The sequence below is a fragment of the Glycine soja genome, chromosome 8 (genome assembly GCF_004193775.1).
Source record: "Glycine soja cultivar W05 chromosome 8, ASM419377v2, whole genome shotgun sequence".
Taxonomy (NCBI): Eukaryota; Viridiplantae; Streptophyta; class Magnoliopsida; order Fabales; family Fabaceae; genus Glycine; species Glycine soja.
Genome location: NC_041009.1, coordinates 41,854,464 through 41,879,169, shown reverse-complemented (window position 1 = coordinate 41,879,169; position 24,706 = coordinate 41,854,464). Strand labels below are relative to the sequence as shown.

Below are 24,706 nucleotides of genomic sequence, written 5' to 3'. Positions count from 1 at the left end.
AGGATTATTTATTTATTTTTAAAAATATGAAATTGAAAAAATTTATTATCACGTTTATCATGAGATAATAAAATTATTATTATTAGATATATTACATTTTAAAAAAAATATCTAGAAATAACAATATTGTGTTATATTTTAGAAAAGAAAAAAAAAATCAACCATGAAACAATCCCTTAATGTTTGATCGTAACTTAAATAAGTTTGCAATTGAAAGATGTCTGTGATAAACCAAAAAAATAAAACTAAAATCATTTCAAAGAGTTTGTTTAAATGTATGGAAATAGTTATGAACATTTTATAAATTTATTTATAAATTATTTCAATAAGTTTGAAAAAGAATTATAACAACATTTTTTATTAGTATATAATTATTGTAAGAGTTAACCATAAAATGTATTATAATAATAATATAGCATAGTGATTAGGATCTGTATCAACTTTTTTTCTAGTAATGACAAATTGATAATAAACGATTTTTTTAGTAAATTAATAAAATGTTTTTAACTTATTTTGTATCAAAATCATGCTTAATTTTAAATATATTTTCTTTGATAAGAGTTTATTCAATAAGTGTTTAATTATATTATTTATTTAAACATGTCCATTTTATTTATATATACATCTATTATTTTATATAAAATTCTTTAAAAAATAAAATGAAATGATCTAATTCAATAATTTTAGCATCTTATATATATAAACATTTCTTTAAAAATAAAATAAATGGCTTATATGTTGGACTTTATTTTCAATCTTAAAAGGATATATATTAAAATTTATAAAAATTATTTTTTATTTGAGTTTAGTAAGCGGGTATTAGTGTATTGCCCAATAAATGTAATATAATTGATAATAAACAATTTTTTTAATACACATTAGTCAAAAAACTTGTCTTCAATTTTCATATAATACATCTTTGAGGAAGAACAAGAAACTTTTTAAGTGTCACTAAGTTATCCTGCATAGCTTATCCTAAAAGATCAAAGCTTGTTGTATGAATTTTGATATATTTATTATAAAAATGAACAAATATGAAAATTTGTGATTAGATGTAATGTATAAACTTTGATACTATTTATACAAATATTATTTTTCTTAATCCACTTTTTTATAAAAAAAAAAGTTATGTATAAAATACTTTGTGTAGAAAACAATTTTGAATAGCTAATGGTCATTTGTATAAAATAATTTAAGAGTAAGATGATATTTTCTAATAAACATTTGAATTTAATTAAAATACATTAATAATATAAAAAAATTATATTATCATTCAATTAAAAAATTATTATGTATAATAATTTTGTTGACTCTAATAATAATTATCTTTAAATTATTTTAAAAATGATTTTTTATTGGTTGATAATGTAAAGTTTTTTTAACACTAATTGTATATGACAAATAGATATGAAATATTTTTAATTTTTTATATTTCTCAAGAGAATATTAAATTTAAATAAATAAATTTAATAATTTGTGAATATAATAAGTATTTAATATTTTATATATTTAACAAGGGAGTTAGTAAAATATGTAATAATAAAAATAGAAAGTAATAGAATTATTTGTAAATATTACCTTCACGTAAGGCTCCACTATTTAGGATTAAAAAAATTAGATAAGGTAACTCTCACTTGTCAGTGACTCAGTCTCTCACGTTTGGATTCTATGCGACAAATCAATGTTAGAGGTGTTTGCAGGTCGGTTCAAGTCGATTTTAGTCATATTTAAAACTTAATCCAATCAAATTTGATTGGTTTGGTTTTTATAAATTTTTTTAAACCCAATCCAATTCATTCTTGAACAGCTTGGTTCAGTTTGGATCAATGAATTATCCATTTAAATTTGATCTTTTTTTATAACTACTATTTTATATAATGATTCATTTAAATATTCAATACAATTAACACAATATTATCAAATGTTTGAAAGTAGTAAAATTAATTCATTTAACATCATCAACATAATATTCTAAAATAGACTAATACAAATTAAAATAAAATATTTTTCAACAACATTTACTATAATAGCCTGAATCACAACTATTTCCTACAAACTAAATTTTTGCAATAAGTTTTGCTGCAACCAGATTTGTTGCAACCGAATTTGCTACAAATAAATTTGTTGCAATCACATTTGCTAAAACAAATGAACAAAATATAATCCATTAATATTATAAACATGACAAGAAAAATAAATATGAAAAAAGGTGAAACAAATAATAATGTACCTAAAAGTAATACCTTAAAAAGTTTCAATACTAGTAGTGTGACACCTTCTACCCCGACATACATATAATGAAAGAAAACATGAAATAACGGGAGTAATTTAAAAAGATTTATTTTACAACTTAAAATAAAACTTATTAACAGAGTAAAAGGTTCACATTCACAATTTAACCAATTAAAACTTATCGATAAGAATATAGAAATGAGTTCTGGTTCCAAACAAAGACCGTACCGATATTACAACTGAAATTCCAATGAGAAACATAGAAGTAAATCATGTTCAATTATGTATCTCAAAATAACATATGATAAAAATAACATAAAATCCTAAGCCCCGATGTCACATCCTATTAGAGCATAGTGTCACATCGTCCTCTGGCATAAGATTTTCCATAGTCATCCATCTAACTATCTGCTCCCACAAACACAAGGTTTGAGATCATCACAGGATCCAAACGCAAACAACACACACGGAATAAGTTATCACATTCCTAAATAGATAGAGATAAACGAAAGCACATATTTATATAATATGAGTATAACAAGCTCAACTTAGCACAAGTCGCATCATGTACCATTGATTGCGTAGCGTCACTTGTCCCAAGGATTTAATCACAAAATCACATTTCATACCTTCACATTAATCATGTGTTCAGAACAACACATCTCAAGTACAACACAACATCTCACACTCACACCATTCATTACCCATCATCCCATAACCAGCCACAATAATCATTACACATGTGTTATACAACAAATACACTAAGACTCAATCCTATATGCAATATGATACCATGTCATGAAAAACCTTGTCGGACGCCTAGGAATACATAACTAGACAGACCACACATTGGCAAGTCAAGTCACTTTCACTAGGTAAAATCATAAGGAGACCAGTTAGGGTCACGTTGTTTTGTGAGAATACTTCAATCATATGAGATCAGCTCAGACTTAAAGGGACACTCAAACCAGGGGTATTTACTCCCAAGGCCTAGACTTCGAAGAGTTTGTTAGGACCTCTCCATCCTGATTTAGGTCCAACCCAGAAAATATCTTAACACGCAGACTCTATCTATGAACTATACAAAACACACAACTGCTCAATTGTTCTCAAAATAATTTTAACTTGTTGAACCTCAAAGTGATTCAACTCGTTAGGTTCCCACAGTGAATCTCATCACAATACTCGTCGCACATTAACTCGTTAGGTTCCCACAGTGAATCCCATCACATTTACTTCTAAGGCCTAGACTTCGAAGAGTTTGTTAGGACCTCTCCATCCTGATTTAGGTCCAACCCATAAAATATTTTAACATGCAGACTCTATCTATGAACTATATAAAACACACAACTGCTCAATTATTCTCAAAATAATTTTAACTTGTTGAACCTCAAAGTGATTCAACTCATTAGGTTCCCACAGTGAATCTCATCACAATACTCGTCACACATTAACTCGCTTCCCTTAAAGGGTCGTACAGTTGTGTGATTGTATAGTTTATAGCTCACAACTCAAAGTGTACAAAATATCAATACACATGTATCTTATAATTTAACATATACTCAATTTATCAGATACACTCAATTTCAATCACAATGTTATAATCCCAACACAACATGTTATCATGCCTCATGAATCATATAAACATCACTCAATATTGATATTTACATGGCACATAACATGTATACATTAAATCAAGCTATATTATTTTCAATTAAAAAGAGTTAATAAATAATTAAACTAAAAATGCATTAAAAGTATTTACCATTGAATCTTAATATACCTTCTCCCAACATGGGAAGTAAAATCTCTCAAACAATTTCACATAATCATATCAAAATCAAAGGAATCAAAATTATAGGTTCAAAAACATGAAAACACTAAGAGTACTCAATTTTATCAACCAATTCGCATTAGGGCATCAATTGGCCCGCAAACATAACAATCACATGATAATAATCATAAAGGCAGAATTACAATACAGTAAACATCCAAAAATAAATCTCAATTTGATCCTCTAAGGATCCCTACACATGTTCATTCTAATTCCAATTGTGATAAACTTACTCCTTACCTCTAAGCGGGCTCACGTGTGTAGTTTGACAACAATAGCGACATCTCTAGTGGTTCCCTAAGATTCCTCAAGTTGTTCCTCTAGTTGCTCTATTAGAGTTTCCAAACATTAAAGAGAAGAAAAAAATATTAAAGCCTCAATTTCATTGTCTCCATGTGAGGGACATTTCTCTCTCTACAATATTATTTTGCAAATTTCAACGGTGAGAATGTCCGAGAATGAGTTCTAAAGGTAGTGTCCAAATTTCAGGATAATCCAACGATTAATGAGTTTGAGATTGTAGTTTTACTGGGACAAGTTTGAGTGTATGTAGGAAAAAGAAAGAGTTTTTGGAGAGGAAGAAAAGAAAACAAATTTGGGAAACATATCGTAAAATGTAAAAACTTACCTAATATGTCTCTATTTATAGTTATGGTACTCTGAGTCTATTATTTACTCTATTTTCATTATTTTATTATTTTATAAAAATAAATTCTATTTTACTCCCTATCAAATGAATAAATAAAACATCCTTTTTATTTTCTAAAAACACTTATTTATTTTATTTACCTTAAAACCATTATTTTAATTAATAAAATTATTTCTCCTTATTTATTTAATTACAAAAATCTCATTATTTTTTTATAAAACTCTATTGATTTTTAAATAAACCATTTTTTTAATTTATTTTACGAAAAATGGAGTGTTACAAGTAGTCCAAATACTTGCAGTTCCAACACTTGGAGTCTCATTATTGGCAATATCTAAAGTCAACCAACAACTCTAAAATTTTTTATTGGATTTGATCGATTTTGATCAGATATATGAATCTAAACCCTTGATCCAACTTGTACATGAATAATTTTGATTGGTTCGATTCGATTTTGACATAAATACATAAATGACTCAGCCCAAACAATTCGAATCAATTTAGGTTAATTCAAATTCATGAATGATTCGTATTCGTAAACACTCCTACTGTGGAATATTCGATACATGTCATGGCTATAATAAAACTTACCAAAAGTAAACAATCATATGCTTGCTAAGTTACTTTATTGCTCTACGTGTATTATGTGTATATAGTATAATTTAATAATTATTATTTTTAATTTATATTTTATTTATGAATTTCAATCCATATATTATACTTATGATATTATAAAATTTAATTATATATTTTATTCAATAAAGACAATAATTAAAACTATATAAGAGAAACTCCATATTTTTTTAAACACTAATAAAAATAAATAAATTTTAATGTACATTTTTGTATGTATATAAAATATCTAATAATTTTATTAAAGCTAACTATATATATATTATAAATCATTTTTAATATATACAAAAATAAAGAACAAAAGAGGAAAATGTTTGATTACATATTTATAAAAATAAATATTTATCGAGTCTACTTACTTTTTTATTTTGTTATTTTAAAATACGTTTTATGAATAATATATTTTATGAATTATAATAATTATAATAATTTATTTTTTAATAATGATTTAAAAATGAGTTTTTAATTATATATTTAAATTAAAATTAATTTGCAATAATTTATTTATCTGAAATACTTATTGAAAATATAATTAACTTTTATAATATTATAAATATAATATATTTATTAAATGTATAACTTTTAGTATGAACCTATATATATGTTAAAAATATATTAATTAAAAATTAATTATTATTAAATTTAACACACATATATATATTAAAATATATATAACAATTGGTTCATTCCTACTTGTACGAAAAAATAATGATAATTGGTGAAAAGATAGGCTCTAGAGCCACTTGCACATTTCTTCAGAAAAAAAAAAAAAAAAAAACCCACCTGCACATAAAGCGTAAAGTAGGTAGAGGATTGTTTGATTTTGGTAAGTTTTTTTTTTCTGACAAATTGTTTTTTGGTAAGTCTTTTTACAGTGAGATGTATCGAACGCTCCACATAGATGCTGTAGAGGCGCGCTGATGAGAGATTCTCTTGGAGAGAATCCAAACGCCAGTCTTAAATTAAAAGAGACTTATGTCTTATGATAAATGATGAATTTTTAATTATTAAGATTAAATATAAATAAATACAAAGGTTATAAGTGGTGTTTTATGTGATATCACATTATGTTTTGTGATGATGCGTTTGAACTATCAAATGGAAACAAATTTAACCTATGATCGAATATAAAATTAAAAAATAACATTTATTTATTTATTTTCATGTGTATAAGATTTGTTTTACAAAGACATTATCCTATGATATGTTAAATCTTATAAAAAATAAATAAAATTCAAGTTTTAAAAGTGTTAAACCAACATCAAAAAAACGTATTCCATTATGATAGACCTATTCTGACTAAGGGGAAGTGGTTTTCTCCTAAGGTGTTGTAAGTGAAAGTCAATTAAAGTACAATTAAAACTCTATAAATTAATAATGTCACGACCGGATAAATTTATTAATTTAGAGAGTTATTAATTTATCAATAAATTAATAATTATTAATTTAAAGAGTTTTTAAGTAATTATACTGTACATACTAAATAAAAAGACAAATTAATCTATACCTCTTAGAATTACGTTGCAATGAACCTTGAGACTGAACGTAAATTATCAACGTTGAGCTATTGGATGCAATAAGAAAAGTTAGAGATGAGCTTCAAATAGACTTGAACTTTAAAGGAAAACATACAACTATTGAATCATATTTCAATAGTGTAATATTTTTTTTTTAGTTTCTATGAATTATTAATTTATGATTTTCTTGGGACCGAAAATTATAAAGGGATCTCACGAAAAATTATTATCTTATTATTTTATCGATTTTTTCAATTTTTTACATTGGCCCAAGTCGGGACTGGACAAATTTATTATTTTAGAGAGTTTATTAATTTACCGAGTATTAATTTAAAGAGTTTCTACTGTAATTTCATTACATGAGAAATGACTACATTTAATACAAACATTAAATGTTCCAACAACCATAAACATTAGACGCAAACATAAGTAAAGGAATTCATCCGTTGTAAGACGACACACACTTGAAGATGAAAACCTATAAATATCATAAGTTTTGAAGAAATCATGACATAAATCTACGTGCAAACATTCATATTCTTTCTGTAAAAAGCTCTCTACATATTTTTTGTATAGTTTAAAAACGTTCTCAAAACATTTTGTATATCCTAAAAGAGAAGACTAAGTGCTGAGATTATATATTTGTCTGTAAGATGTTTAAGAATTAGTCATTGTGCAAATACATCAACAAGTCTATCTATTTGATTTGTGTAGAGCCAACAATGACTTGGTAAAATAAAAAAATACTTGATTGTGTCAAGTTTGGGATAGAGCTTCATTTATAGAGACAAAAGTGGCCTTGATAGAATACTTGTTTTCTTTGTGAAAAAAATGAAACTTGACGGTTTGTCAAAATTGGACGTGGTCGTGCTTGAAACGAACCAATATAACATTATGTGTTTTATATGTTTTTGCTTCTCTTTTGCATATTATTTTATGACTTTTACTAATTACTTTATATATTAATTTATAACAATAGATAAAGGCGATACACATTGTTGTAACTGTTCCTTAATCTCCACTTTTATTTCTTCATTTTACCTTTAAATGTCTTTGCATATTTAAAACAAAAATAACAACAACCATGTACAAATGGAGAATAAAAAAAAATGAAAAAACTTTGATGTGGTCTCCACTTTCATTTAGTCAATTTTTTTTTTCTTTTTCTCACTTCTATCCACTCTTTTACTAATGGAAGTTACCCAATTGTAACTGTCCATCACTTCAAACGTGAAAAACTAAACACTTTCTTTTTTATGCACACTATCTATCTATAAAATAATTGCATTGCTACTCACGCTCTCTGTTTTCTTACTTCTCTTCTGGTATTTTTCTTCTTCTTCTTCTTCTCCTCTCTCTCCCACTCTATATACTTTTTTCAATTCTCCTTCTAATTATTTTCTTCTTCTTCTTCTTTTGTTTCATCTTGACTTCAAATTGACTATTCAGTTTATTGATTAGGTTATTTAATTTGTAGAAGGATAGGGGGTGTATATTTGTTTTGCTTTCATGAAATTATTGTTCTTATTATTAAATGTGTACTTTGAATTTTGGAATTTTGTCCTTGATGATTATTAATTATTGCTTTTAGTTTTCTTCTCTCCTTATTCATATTTGTGTTCTTTTTTCTTCTTATTATTTCAATATTATTGTATTCTCCATTCTTTCTATAATTTTGATCAAAGACGCTTCTCTCAATGACAAAAATTTTGGTACACAACATATATTTTTCTCTCAGGATCCTTCTCCTTTGATCCTTCTCATCACTTTATGTATCTATTCCCAATTTTTTTTTATTCTAACTCATTCTTACACATCTTTTTATATTTCATTTCCTTTATTTGTTACTAATTACTATTTTAATTAATTTAACAGATGGAAACTATCATTGTCAACGAAGAGACAATTTATGAAAAAAGGAGGAGGAGAAATATTTTTTCAAAGTCAAGATTATTGTGATTTTCCTATAATAATTAATTATTTTTTATTTTTAGTTGTGTTATTCAGTTTGTTTTTAATTTTTTAATAGAATTCAAAAATTATAATTAAAAATTATTATACTATATTAATTTTTTATGAAATAACACAATAAAAATAGAAACACATAAGTGTTATCGCTCCTATGTTTCCACTAGTAATAATAATAACTTTTTTACGGTTTGTTTTAAAATATTTTTAATTAAATTTGAAAGGAAACAAACAAACTTGCCCATGATAAAATATTAGCTAAACGACTATTTCTAATCTAACTTGAACGGAAAGTGGGACACTATATTGAACATAAAAAATAAAATAAAATAAATTTAATAAAAATTAGGGAAAAAAAGAAGGAAAATGTCTAAATATTATACCAATATCATGCTGAGATTTCTTTTAGGCTTATTTTTTTCCTCAATTTTTGTTTTTAGTCTCTAAAATTTTTCTTATCTCTTGGGAAATAATACTAATAATGTATATTTTAGGAAGTAATACTAATAATTTATTTATATACGTTGGTATTTTTGTTTTCTATATTGACTATCTTCCTAATGTACTGGGAAATAATGCTAATACTGTCTATTTTAGGAAATAATACTAATAATATTTATTTATATACGTTGGTATTTTTGTTTTCTATATTGACTATCTTCCTAATGTACAGAAACATTGCATAGAAGCCGAGATATCAATTTTGTACCCTTAGGAATAAAAAAAAATCTAAGAACGTAGAATTGTATTAATTTAGACTTATAAACAAGTATGAGATTTACAAAATTAATTATAAATTCTTACAATTAAAAACCTATACACGGGAGGGTAGAAAAATAGTAAATAAATATAAAAACAAGATAAAATGATATTCTAAACATATACGAAAATATGTTTAGGATACTATTCTATGGCTGTAGGAATTTTTCTGTAATTTATAAAGATTCCTTATTTTTTACTCAAAATGTTCAGATGCAACTTTGAGTGCTCAACTATAAAAGCTTAAAGGGCTTTGAAAATTGTAGGAAAAAAAAAATTAAAAAGCTAATGTCTAATGTCTAGAGTGATTCCATAAGGAAAGATTAAGATTTTCATTCTTAAAAAATTGAAAACACAAATTAACATATAACTTTGTGATAAAAAAATTGATAACAGCCATATACATTCAAATATGGATTAAATTAAGGTAATTAATCAAATAATTAATAACTTATTGCTTTACTAATTGAACCCCAAATTTCACTATAAATACAACATTTCGTTGGTCTCCCTTACCCACCAAATTGTGTCCTCTCCAACAAAACTCAAAACTCAGGCACAAATTTTTGCAGCTCTTCTAGGAGACACACACCAAACTTGAAGTTCATCCTTGATCTTGCTTAGTGGAGGCTAGAGGCACCATAGAAGTTTCACCTCTTGATTGATTGCTCTCTATCTCACGTGCTACATCGAAAGGTAAGGGAAGGATAAATTTTGTCACTTTTATATGGTCTTATATGCATGTGCATGGAGATCACCTTAGTCTCTTTGTGTATATTTGTGTATAAAAGAAGAAAAACAATTTGATGGTGTTTATGTCATGTAAAAGTAAAACTCTATTTTTTTTATGAATAAGTAGCTTAACCCCTAAGTATTGTTTGATAAATATGTTTTAGAGTTTTTTGTTTCTTATATATATGCCCCCCGAGGTTGAGAGTTGGAACTCTAGCTTGTATGCATCATATTTACTTGATTTTGACGCTTAATTAAAAAACTAGTATTTTTTCTATCCCAAACATAATAATTATAAAATACTATATAATATAGGTTTAATAATTTCTTACATATATGCACCTCTAAGTGTATGCAACATCAATGTAACCTATAATTTAAAATATTTATTATTATTAATATCTTTTTTATATATATTTAACTTATATATTTTATGTTTGTTTACACATATATACTAGCATATATTTAATATATATATATATATATATATAATAAACAATTCTTATAATATAAAAGTTATGAATTCTAAACTTGGTAACAATACTGGGTAAGAGATATCTTTTATAATATAAAGTAATGGAATTTTGCTAAAAAAACAAGAACTCTTCTTACACAATTAATTTTTAGTTATTTTAATTTTTCATTTATTTAATAAATATTATTATTAGTTGGAAATTTAATAAAAAACCAAATTTTAAACACATATTTTTATTAGGTATTTGCATGGTAAAATATTTATTATTTATTACAAAAAACTATTATTAAATATTAAGAGAAGGATAACAAATTTTAAACACACATTTATTATTAATATTTGAATTCATGCCTTCATTAATTAGTTATTATTATTATTATTATTATTATTATTATTATTATTATTATTATTATTATTATTATTATTATTATTATTATTCATGCATTCATTAATTGTTTTTTTAGTCAACATTAACTCCTTATATTAATTTTCTATTTTACTTTATATTTTTCTATTTAATGTTTTCATATGAATAATATTAATAATTTTATTTTGGTCAAATTTGCCATTAATGACATGAATAATACCTTGTTTAAAGAACGTTACTAATATCTCAAATGTTTTGAACGCAAGACACACGCAAACAGTAAGTGTTGTAGAACAAAAAATAATAACACACTTCAAAAAATTGTAATTGAAATAGAGAAAAATGGTTATACATTGAAAATTTCGTTTAATACAACTCATTATATACTCTAAGTTTGTTATTAATTTTTAAAATAATTTTAACGGTGATCACTAATTGAATTTATTTTATATTGTTAGACATTAAACTCATTCAAATATATGTGCTTTTATACTCATTTTTTTTCATTCTAAGATGATAATTTTAGTGAAAATCTTAAAAGACTTCATACTATTTTTAAAAATTGAAGAAGTTTAATTGTAATGAAATTATAATTGAAAAAAATATTTGATAACTAAACATTTATAATAATTCACTCATTATATTTAACCAACTAAGTTAGACTCCTTTGATAATATATTTTTCAATGTGAATTCAAAGGATCTTAAACAACAATTTTAACTATTTTACTTTTCACATGATATAAAATAATATTTTTAATGAATTAAAATTGTTTTGCCTTAATATTTATATGAAAAAGTAATATGACATATATATCATAAAGAAATTTCAATTAAGGGATTATAATTTTTAACAAAAAATAAAAAATATATTTTACCCAATTAAAAACAATCAATTCAAATAATTAAATATTTATGGAAATATAAAATATTTTAAAATTATTTCTTTAAATTTAATTAGTGATATATATATATATATATATATTACAAAATTAAATTTAAAAATATCTTTAAAAATATTAATTATAATTTAAATAATTATTATAATCTACGTAAATATAAAAAAAAATCGTGTGTCACACCAATACGAAAACTATTATAAAGTAAGAATTTTTTGACGCATTTTTTACGAACCAAAAAAGAGCATTTTAGTTTAGACCATTCCTTTTTAGTTATTTTTTTAATTGATAATTCATACTAGTATTAATTAGTGGAACATTTAATAGATGGTAAAATTTAAATAAACATTTATTGTTAGATATTGAGAGAAGGGTAGTTGGTTATAATAGTGTCATTAAATTTGAACGTATGCATTCACGAATTTGTTTTTTTTTTTTTTTTGCATTCATGAATTTGTTTTTTTTAAGAACATTCATGAATTTTTTTTTTTTAAGAACATTCATGAATTTGTTACCATGCATTTATATGAAAATTTATTTTTTAAAAATAAAACATAAAAATAAGGTAAAAAGAAATAAAGGTACCTTATTGATAAAATTATTTAACTATTTAATGTTTTCATTTAAATAACTATTTTTTTATGAAAATCTATATTACATGTAATTTTTGTAAGTTAGTGTCATAAATTTAAAGAGAGAACGTGAAAAAATTGTAATTGTAATAATTTTTACATAATCAATTGAAATTTTTTAGGCTTATATATATATCAGAAAATAATTTAATTAAATAATTATAATCTTCAACTAAAAATAAAATATATATTTTACTCAATTAAAGAAAATCAATTCAAATAATTAAATTCTTATAAAATACAAAAGATCATTTCTTTGACTTTCATCAATGATATTTAATTACAAAAATTAGTTTAAAAATATATGCAAAAGGATATAAATTATAATTTAAATAATTATTATAATCTACGTCTAACATAAAAATATTTTCTTGTATGCACAGACACAAAATCTAGTTGAACTCATTTTAAGAGTTGAACAATTGTTTACTCAAAAAGATATATAAAGTAAAAAATAAAAAACACCAAACTTTGAAGTAGTGCATTTAGCATGACCAAAGATAACCAAGGCACATGAACCATTTAATTTCAAAAAAGGATAGTTTCAAAATTTTTAACCAAAAGTAAAAAAGAAAGCACCAAACTTTGATGAAGTGGTGCATTTAGCATGACCAAAGCTAACCAAGGCACATGAACCATTTAATTTCAATGCAAACGGGTGTGTTTGCAATTGCAACCCCTAGCTTGTCAGGTCACGTACATTCTCATGTGTCCTTAAAATTCACAATACATATATATACTCTTTAATTATCATCCATTACAATTATATATCAAGCTATTTTAAATATATGATTGAGTTTTTTAAACATATTAATGAAAATTCAATTTTCTGATCATAAATATATATAAAATTTATTGAGAGAGACTAAATTAACTTGGATGATATTTATATCTCAAGCAACTTTCGACTATAAAAATATTTTGCTTTAAAAAAAACCTTAAGTATTTATTGAAAAAATAAATAATATCCTTATGTATAGTGGTCATTGGAAGAGGGGAGAAAGTGTGCAATAGTCTATGTCACCCTAATTCATGACCCAGACCATTAATACACACTGCACTGTGCACGCTACACGTTGCACGCAGCACAAGCCTTCTCATGGAATTCAGCGTTTTATTCAAACTTCCCCTCATACCCGCGCACGAACCAAAGTATCCGTTTATTTAAAACTATTAAATATAATGTTAGTTTTTATGTTCACCTCATCCCTTGTATTTTCTATGTTTTTCTTTCTTGCAAGAAAAGAGAACCAACCAACTCAGAGGTGTGTGACCGTTTCTAAAAAAGTAAGAGAGAGAAAGTAGTAGTAAAAAAACAACAACAAAATAAGTAAATACAACTACTCAGACAGTCACAGATCAACATAAGTACTTTGGTCTAAGAGACAGACTCAGTTTCACTCTCTCCACACAGTGCTTTTCTCATACGAAGCTCTGTGCTCGCTGTTATCAGTTTTTTTTCCTCTGTTTAACCCAGAAATATGTAACACAAATCAAAACATCGTTGTTGTTTTATTTGAGGTATTTGTCAACTTGACCCTTTATTTTTTACTCATTTGGGTATCCTCTAAGATCCTCAATTTGTTTAGATCCCCCACCATTTCTGGGCTATTCGTTACATTACAGTACATGATCAAATAAATAGGTTTTTTTAGTACTTTGTTGGGATTGGATAAAAATACGATTTTGATCCTATCCCATGTACCCCTTTGTGCCCCTTTTAAGTATTTTTAATTGCCCATTTTCTATCTCTCTTATTTCGTGTAGTTCTTGCTCTTTAATTTTAGCATTGGATTGTTTTCTCTTCGTTTTGTTCTTCCTTTGATCACAGATGGTAATAGCAATTTTCTTTTCCCTTTCTCAATTGAATACCCTTTTGGTGAGGGCTTTTGGAAAATGAATTTTATACTTATTACGGTGTAAAGGTGGATGAAAGAGAAGGGGGGAAGTGGTGGTTTCCCTTTTTTTTCTACAAATCATAAAAGCTTCTAATTATAAAGCTTTTGGCTTTAGCATGCAAGTTGGCTAACTCTTGGAAAGGAAAGGAGCTTCAAGAAGAGAGAGATAAAATAAATGGTGCAAGATATGAAGCAGCAAGACAATGGAGAATCTAAGAAGAAGGAGCGTCACATTGTGACTTGGACTCAAGAGGTGCTTCTTCTTTCGTCATATGTCTGCATTTTTTTTTTAATCTTTTGTTTACTCTTCAATCTATTTCATTTAGTTAGTTCTCATATTGGTTTTGTGAATTTCAGGAGGATGATATACTAAGAGAACAGATTGGTATTCATGGAACTGAAAAGTACCCACTACTCTTTGATAATTTTTTCTTTTGTCATACACACTACTTTCTTGATGTGTGACATTAAAGGGATTTTTATTGCAATTAAAACTATGCAGTTGGGCAATTATTGCATCAAAGTTCAAAGATAAAACGACAAGACAGTGCAGAAGAAGGTGAAATTTTTAAAAATTGTCTACATTTTTTGAATTTTTCATCTTTACTGATTCAAGAGATCTTGTTGGGTTCTTGGTTACTACCAATCTGATGCTTAAGTTACTAATTGAATTTCAGATGGTACACTTACTTGAATTCTGATTTCAAGAAAGGTGGATGGTCAGCTGAGGAAGACATGCTCTTATGTGAGGTAACGATGCTCCCTGTGTTCAGAACCCACTACATCTACAACGGATGCTGTGGGAATTTGACAAGTTTATTTTATGATAAAAGCATATGGAACTTTGAAAAATCAGAGTTCATGTTTTTCCTTTATGTCTGGTGCTTCAGTCTTTAACCAAACCGAATGGTATAGTATGATCCATGTAGTCGACCTCACCTACTGGGATTAGACTTTTGTTGTTGTTATTGTCTGATGCCTCTGTGCAGTAGACAAAATCCATTGATGAACTTGAGTACTGAGGAGCAGCCTAACCTATTATTAGTAGTAGGTTACAACCAAACCAACCTGGATCTCATATGTATATATGTATACTCCTGTGGATGGCACCAACTACACTTCACTACACATGGATAAATGTGGCTTTTGTGATCTTAATTTTTGCAATTTTTTCTGTAGGCTCAAAAGGTATTTGGTAATAGATGGACAGAAATAGCAAAGGTGGTCTCAGGCAGGTAACCAAAAATTCATTCTTTTCTTCGCGAGTTCATGTGAATGCATGATAGCAATTATATGAACGGCTAATACTTAATGCAATGCTTTCTGTGCAGAACGGATAATGCTGTGAAAAATCGTTTCTCCACACTCTGCAGGAAGAAACAGAAATATGCAGCTTTAGCAAAAGAGAACAGCACTTCATACATCAATTCAAATAACAAGAGGATGATGCTCCAACATTGTAATAATATGGATACAACATCAGAATCTGGAGTACCTATTAAGAATTTGAGGTACTGTATACTGTATGTATCAAAATACACAAATTCTACAAAGAGAAGTGCTAACATATTATCCTATTGGAATATAGGAGGGCCGATATTGCTGATGATGCAGAAAAGATCAAATTTGAGGACCGATCACATTTACGAAATGGAACTCCAATAAATCAGCAGCCAAGAGCACCACTTGCAGTCTTAGCTCAAAACTGTCATAACTCAAACAACTTGACAGACCAGCATCATCTTTGCAATCCCAAGTTTAGCAGTTCCGGTAGTTGTCTTTGAAATTAACTTTAGTTTTGGAACTTGATTCACGAATTATAAAACCTGAGACAGAAATCAGGATATAGTTAATATATTCAGCTAACAAAACTTTGGCCATCCTCTCATTGTAAGATGATATTGGTTTATCATGCTGCAGCCCAAAATAACAAGATTCAAGGAACATTTCTCAAAAAAGATGACCCAAAGATAAGTGCATTGATGCAACAGGCGGAGTTACTAAGTTCACTAGCTCTAAAAGTTGATACAGAGAATATGGACCAAAGTCTTGAAAACGCATGGAAGGTGAGGCTTGAAAATTTGTAAACTTGCTCCTGTTTTGAATATTGAACACCTTATTTGCTTCTTCAAAGATGAACTTTAAGTTCATGTGATGACTAGAGCCCAAAAGTATTTGTTATATGCTACGATCCAATTGCAAGTTATGTGGCTTGGAGTCCCACATTGGAAGTATGGGATTCTAGTGTGGGGTTTATAAGGCCTTGGGCTCTCCAACCACAATAGCTAGCTTTTTTGGTGTGGTTCTCTCAAGGTTCTTATCAATTGGTATAAGAACCTTCCACCATGACTCCCAGCTGCAAACGAGCGGCACGGGTGGTGATGCTGGCATTGCAGTGTTTGCCTGGGACTAGTCAAAGGGCTAATGCCCAGCCAGCCTGTGTGGGCGCCGAAGCTGCGGAGCGTGGTGGGATGTTAGGATCCAGTTGAAAGGTATGGGACTTGGAGTCTCACATTGGAAGTATGGCATTCTAGTGTGGGGTTTATAGGGCCTTGGCCTCTCCAACTACAATGGCTAGCTTTTGTGGTGTGGTTCTCTCAATGTTCTAATCATTACACCTTTAGAACTTCAACATCAACAGAAAGCAACTTGTAATTGACATTTGTCAACCTATTTATATGAAAAATATGAAAGCCATTTAACATGTATCTTGGCTTAGTTCTTTAGGAACCTAGTAGCGTTAAAAGCTAATCAAAATGTATTAGGTATTGCATGTTACTATAGTTTCTATAACATTTACAATTTCTCTAGTTATGAATCTGAAGAATTTATTTAAAGAGAAATATGAATCAAATTAGTTGTTAATCTTACCTATGAGAACTTCAAAATAGTTTCATAGATCATCTTGCTAGCATATATTCTAATATTGAAAGCACAGCTTGATTTTAAGATGCCCATCATGAGCTAATATATCTTGTTCTTGAGATAAATGTCATTCTTTATGTATACACTTTAAATATCATCTAACATTTGTTTGAACTGATGCTAGGTTCTTCAAGAGTTTCTGAACCGATCCAAAGAATCAGATATCCCTGGACAAAAGGTTCCAGATGTACGGCTTGTAGATCTTAAAGATATGATTGAGGAGTTGAAGAGTGGTAATGAGGAAGGCCGGGTTCTTCAAGAGCTTCTGAACCGAACCAAAGAATCAGATAGTACTGGGCATAAAATTCCAGATTTACGGCCTGCAGATTTTAAAGATATGGTTGAGGACTCAAAGAGTGGTAATGAGGAAGGCCAGGTACTTCAGGAGTTTCTGAACCGAACCAACAAATCAGATATCCCTGAACATAAGATTCCAAATTTACAGCTTGTAGATCTTAAAGATATGATTGAGGACTTGAAGAGTGGTAATGAGGAAGGCCAGGCTTGTTGGAGGTACTTTAAGTTCTTTAAAGCTATTACATCACTTGTGGCCTCTGTGAAATGTCTAATAATTTCTGAATATGTTCTAGGAAAATGGACTGTTATGAAAACTCTCCAGGCAGTTCTGGATACAGTACAGGATCAATTCTCATCTGTCAGTCAGCTAGTGATAATTTGGAGCACTCATTGCATCAGGATATTGGAACCGAAATGAAGTCTAAACAACTTGAAGATGAAAAAGGAGTAAAAGTGGTTATGCCTACTGCAAATGTAGATCAAGGTAAGATAATCCATTTCTGTGATAAGCAAATAGAAAGAACAAAAGTTTTAGGTAAAAAATTCAGTTTAAGAACAATTAACCACGCAAATAATTGATGGGGAATTTTCCGCAATGGGTAAAAGCCTGACGGAGCAATGCTGCGTCAAGGTAGAAGGTTTAGGGGTCATGATGTTCAAAGAGTTAATGAATACCACAAAATGACTTAACCACTTGAGCGGTCAATTGTTCCTAAGCTGGAAATTATATCTATGCTTAGTTTTATATATTTTCTAAAATTAAATGTTTTTCTATATGATAATATACCCTAATATTGAATCAGAAGTGCTAATATGATATGTACTCTGGCAGATATGGTACCATGTTGTATGGAACAGATAAACAATGACGGGATTGTTTCTACCTCATCAAGATTGGAGTTCAGCTCCCCTCTTCAAGTAACCCCTCTGTTTAGATCTTTGGCGGCAGGAATTCCAAGCCCACAATTTTCAGAAAGTGTAAGTCACCCAAGCACTTGTGCATTGAACAATTTTAAGGCCAACAGAAAGATTATATTAGTAATAGTGACAAGTAGCATGATTATATTATTAGTAATATGACATATTAGCTAGACAAATGAACCCATGTATCATAACACTGGTATCAGAAATGGTACTCTGTAATGTTCTTACAAGATCTGTCTCAATTAGCAGTAGGACTTTCAGAATGCCGTGTATCAATAGATCTACTCTAGTAGTGGTGGGAGCTTTTTAAGTTAATGGTAGAGTAGAGCTTATTGTAGTGGGGATTTTGGGGGGTTATCAATGCATAAGTAACATTTTAAAGCAGTGAGCTTAAGATTTTATCTTTAGAAACTTAACATGATATTAGGTGTTGGATTATCGGAATCATGTTATTCTTCCTTTTTTTAGTTCAGTAAGATGAATGCTGATTATATATTAAAAAATAATCTATCAGTAGTTAATCAAACAATGGTGGCATTTTATATTTTCATCACAAGTGACAGTACCTAGTAGATGAAACCATAGACACCTTATCTCCATTTTGACCATTTTATGTTACAGATAATACCTTCAATAAATCTCAAGTATTCCTCAATCTATTGATACTTCTAGGTCCATTTAGGTTCAGATGAGGTGAGCTTTTGAAATATTTAGGCAATCCCTACCTAATATTGATGATGCACCTAAAAAAGAGGTAAATGAAGAAGAAGATGAACCTGTTTGTAATCAAGTATTTGGGTGACAAGTAAATGTGCTGGTGAAACTAATGCGATACATACACATGGCATGGGGTTTTCTAAAAGCCATTTGGATTTTGTAGCTTACAGATTATGTGGTGCAAGATCTTACTGAAATTTGCCATACTTAGGTGAAGCACATAATGATATAATAGTATATATTTAAGTTGAAAACTAGTGAAGCAAGAAACCTCTCAGCAAACAATACTAAATTTTGTGGAACGATTAGATATTATCATCATCTGCAACGCAAAATAGACATTTCTTGAATCATATTCAGCTAAGCTCTGGATTATGTTTGAATCATAAGGAACACAAAATAGACATCTTTAGTGTAGCATGTTAGTTTACAGCAGAGGGATTAAAGGTATCATGACTCACGAAGTCAGGGACCTACATATGAAGCACATTATATTCTATCCTCATAATCATAAGTTTAATCTATATATTCTGTGAGCTTGGGGCATACCACCTGTGTTGCTTTAGAAATATCTTCACATACCTTATTTTAGTTTCTTTTTTGGTAACGACACCTCTTTTAATTTTTGTCAACTGTTAGAATATATTGAAGTTTGAAACTAGACTAACCATTATTTTAACACTTTTTCTTTCAGGAAAGGAACTTCTTAAGGAAAACACTAGGAATGGAATCTCCATCCATCAACCCAAGTGCCAACTCATCACAACCGCCACCCTGCAAAAGAGCCCTACTACCTAGTCTATAAACTATCTGAGATACAAATATTGAACCGTTCTTTCCCTGTTCTGAATCCTACTTTGTCTTCCTTGGCAGTAATCTGGCTTGTGGAGAAAAAAATACAATTTCACTGTGCCTAAAATTTTGAAAGGCATATGCTGCTCCCCAAGAATGTTATGATGCATTCTTTCCACCTTCAACATATCTAACAACTCAAAAGTTACCTTTTTGAAACTTGCACATAAAAATTGGCTTGCTTAGTGTGTCATTCTTTGGCTTGTTTTCTTATAATATTATTCTGGGTTTGTTTTTCTCCAATCCAGCAATCAGCATTTTGTCCGGAACCTTATTTTTTTTGTACAGAGCTTGCTGTGTAATCACTAGCATCCTGATTCCTGAGTGTGTATGAATACATTAGCATATATAGAAGAGAGAAAAAAGAAAGTGAGAACTTGGATTCTAATTTGTTGTTTGGTGTGTGCATAGGTATTTTAATAAAGATTTTTCCCTTATGGTTCTGATGTACTGAAACTTAACTATAAGTGATTGGAAATGCATTTTGGTTTTGGTGTGCAGATACTGTTTCTGTTCTCTCTTACTTTCCTGGACTTAGTCAAATGTATAGAATTCTCAAAACTAGGAAATATAAGTGGAAACTTCCCAGCAGAAAATGAAATATGCATAAACAAATAACCCCTCTATCCCCCCTCCCTCTCTCACTCAACATGAAGAAGGGAATTTGGCACATAAAAGAAAATGAAAAGGACAAATGCCAGAAAACATCACCAAGAACTCAGAGGAAGCCTATGCCAACAAATTTGTTCCCAAAGACAGTTCTGAGCAATAAAGACTTCATTTCATTTTCTAAAAGCAAAACTAAACAAGAAATGGAGAGTAAGAACACAAATGCAGAAACAAGCATACCTTTCTCTTTGATATTGGTTTGTTTGCCATGGAGTGTGGTCTTTTGCTGTGTGGAAGAAGAATTCTGCTTTCGCTGCATTCTTATTTGGTTAGGACAACTAGTTCATGGATGGTGATGGAATACAGTACATATAATGATGACTAAGGCTAAAGCAATCGGTGAAAAGAGGGAGGGAACGCCCTACAAAATAAAAGTACATACCTTTGCTGTTAACTTTGTCCACCAAAGGCTCACTTTGACTCATTTGGTTTGACCAACCAATTTTCCACTCAATCCAATTCAATTCACTTAACACATGAGCTAGTAAACGCCTTAATTGATTTTAAAATGTATAGAATAATTTTTTTTTTGTTAAGAGACTTCCTAGAAAATAGGAATAAGTTAAGTATCTTTTATTCATCCGGGCAAAAATAGAAATAAGTTTATTATCTTTTTATTTATCTTTATCTTTAAAAACAGGGATAAGTTAGTTATCCTTTTATCTTTGTCTATCTTTATCTTTTTTATTATCTATCTTTATCTCTAGGGGAAAAAATAAATTAAAGGTATGCTATGCGTCAAGCCCATTGTATCTATAATAGGAGGATACTATCGTAGAGAGGAGGCATTCAAATTAGGAAAGGGAATTGATACGTGCACCATTCATTCTGCTGGTATACCCAGCACAATATATATAATTCTCATATTATCTTTCCGTAATTGGTTTACAGATTGTAATTTATAAACCAATTAAGATCGGGGCAATCCGTAAGTGGTTCACATGAATTTTTTTTTTAATTTTTTCAAAAATATATTTTATGAATTAATTTAAAATTAATGGTTCAAGTAAAAATTAAACTGTGACTTTTAAGTTATTAGCATGAAACTTTAACCAATTGAACTAATATGTCAATTATATTATACAATAATTAATGTTGTTATAAATAACATTAAATTTTTTAATATATATTTAATGCACATGTAAATTTTGTGATAATTAATTTTGATCTAATAATTAATTTGTTTACATATATGAATTGCAAATGAAACCTATGATTTTTATTTAAATTTTATATATATAAAAAATATATTATTAGATCAAAATTAATTATAATAAGGTCAAAAAATACATTAGTAGATTTATGTTAATAATGTATTTTTTTACATATATAAATTTTTATTAAACCTATGATTTTTATTTACAATTTATATATGTAAACAAATTAATTACTAGATTGAAATTAATTGTCACAAAATTTATTATGCAAATTTACATGTACATTAAATATACATTAAAATTTTTAGTGTTATATATAGCAACATTAATTATTTTATAACATAATTGTTTAGAACATCGTGCTAATAATGTGAAAGTCATAAGTTCGATTCCTGCATGACCTATTAATAATGCGAAAGTCATAGGTTCGGAAAGTCATAGGTTCGGTTCCATTTACAGAAGGTTAACATTAGAATTACATATTTTGTGCTCGGGGTACTAGCAAAATGAATTGTGTGCGTAGCAATTCCCATTAGTAAACCTTGAGGGGGATAAAATAGTGGATCTATTATAAAAGGAGAAACCCTTTGAAGAAAACATTATATCCTATTTTAAAGTTAATAAAAAAAATGTTCTTTTCCTTCTTTTCAATTTTGGGGTTCCTAACAGTTTTCTCTAAAATATATTATTCAATTTAATTATATTTTAACTATATTTGTTGGAATATTCTGCTAGCGCTCACTTCTATGCTAGAATATTCCATTCCCGCGTATTGTAATGTGCCAATGATTGGCCTGTGTTGCTATTAAATAGGGAAGCATGAATGAAATAAGCAAGTAGAAATTTCACAAACTCTTCTTCTCCCGCTTTCTAGGAGGCCCCTTGTCCTCAAATACAAGGAAAGTCACTTGCGTGCATAACATCTTTGGTCTGACCTGTCACTAGTCACCATGGTCGAACATCACACACGTTCAAAGATAGTCACAGATTGACTGGAAGATGACGTGCTGCGGCTCACCCAAAACCAAGTCACCTTCACCAATGCTCAAAATGAACTCACCATGAAAATGGACTTCATCTTTGACCAACTCCACTCCCTTCAGCTTCAATCGATTCAACCATCACCACCACCACCCACACCCTCCCATAATCACCATAACCATCACCTTAAACTCGAGGTTCCCCGCATCGATGGCCATGACTTCATGGGATGGATCTTTAAGATCTCTCAATTTTTTTATTATTACAATACCCTAAATAAGAAGCATATCACCATCGCATTGTTCTACATGGATGGTCCGGTGTTGAGCTAGTTCCAATGGATGTTCAGGAGCGACTTCCTTACGTCCTGGACAACTCTACTCCAAACACTCGAATCCTGTTTTGCTCCAAACTTTTACAACAACCCGAAAGGAGCCTTGTTTAAATTGAGGCAGTGGGGGTTCGCCAATGAGTATCTGACCGAATTTGAAAGGTTGGCAAATCAGATTATTGATTTTCCTTCATCCTTTCTCCTTAGTTGCTTCATTTCTGGACTCACACAGGAAATTTGTCGGGAGGTGCAGGTTTTACAACCCATTTCACTTCCTCAGGCTATCTCTTTAGCCAAATTACAGGAGGATAAACTCGAAGACCATCGTCAGAGCTACCGTCTAAAGTACCCACCCCACACCAAATCCCATCACCCGCCCTGCTAATATTACCTCCACCTCCGTCCCTCATATTAGCCAATCCACCTAAACCACAATTTAATCGTTTGTCCCCAAACGAAATGGCACTCAGATGTGAGAAAGGTCTGTGCTATAATTGCGAGGAGAAGCAAGGACTTAACCACCATTGTAAGGTGCATATCTTCTTGTTGATTGCGGAGGACGAAGACACCCATCCCAAACCTCCCACTCCTTTACCAACATTTCATTAGGACCAACTCCTTCTGCCTGGTCCCTCTGATAATTCTCATGCTCAAGTTAGCTTCAATGCCCTCTCCAGTAACTCGGCACCAGAATCTCTTTGTCTTTATGGCCAATTGCATTAATTCATCTCACGATATTAATTGACAGTGGAAGCACACTCAATTTCATCTAGACACGCGTTGCTAAATTCTTGGCGTTTCAGACGACAACCACACCGACGTTACAAGTTAGGTGGGAAATGACACAGTACTCCCATGTACGCAAATGAGTCCTGATGTTATTCTACTCCTTCAAGGACACCCCGTTCATTGTCAATCTACATGTATTACCCATCAATGGTGTTGGCATAATGTTTGGTATTCAATGGCTTAAACAATCAGGTCCCATTGTGATAGACTATATATAATGCATTAACAATGCAATTCCTTCATTTGGGTACCTCGATTGCACTTAAGGCAGATGCACCTACTAGTGTTGAAGATGCTTCTCCCCATCAAGTTAAGCGTCTTCTCCAAACCCAATCCGTTTTTGCTTTCTATCATATTGCGATCAACCTATAACCCACCACCTCTATTAGACCTTCCCTCACTCACTCGATCCCGACCATCACTTCTCTCCTCCAACAATATTCTTCCATTTTCCAAACCCCTACTCTTCT

At 29.3% G+C, this 24,706-nt stretch overlaps 1 protein-coding gene and 1 long non-coding RNA gene across 2 annotated transcripts; one reads left to right on the top strand and one right to left on the bottom strand.

The window, feature by feature from the left end:
• The first annotated feature begins 14,035 nt into the window (after window positions 1-14,035).
• On the top strand, window positions 14,036-20,809 carry LOC114423267 (transcription factor MYB124-like). Its single transcript, XM_028389960.1, has 13 exons — window positions 14,036-14,217; window positions 14,710-14,847; window positions 14,952-14,998; window positions 15,097-15,153; window positions 15,272-15,344; window positions 15,774-15,829; window positions 15,926-16,105; window positions 16,183-16,364; window positions 16,515-16,660; window positions 17,644-18,032; window positions 18,110-18,300; window positions 18,649-18,794; window positions 20,152-20,809. Exons 2-13 carry the CDS (start codon window positions 14,770-14,772, stop codon window positions 20,260-20,262), a joined length of 1,656 nt encoding a protein of 551 aa, XP_028245761.1. The 5' UTR covers window positions 14,036-14,217; window positions 14,710-14,769; the 3' UTR covers window positions 20,263-20,809.
• LOC114423268 lies at window positions 20,460-21,413 on the bottom strand. Its single transcript, XR_003668813.1, has 2 exons — window positions 21,159-21,413; window positions 20,460-20,629 (listed from the first exon to the last, which is right to left on the bottom strand). It is a non-coding gene; the product is annotated as an uncharacterized LOC114423268 (long non-coding RNA).
• Between the last annotated feature and the right edge of the window lie 3,293 nt (window positions 21,414-24,706).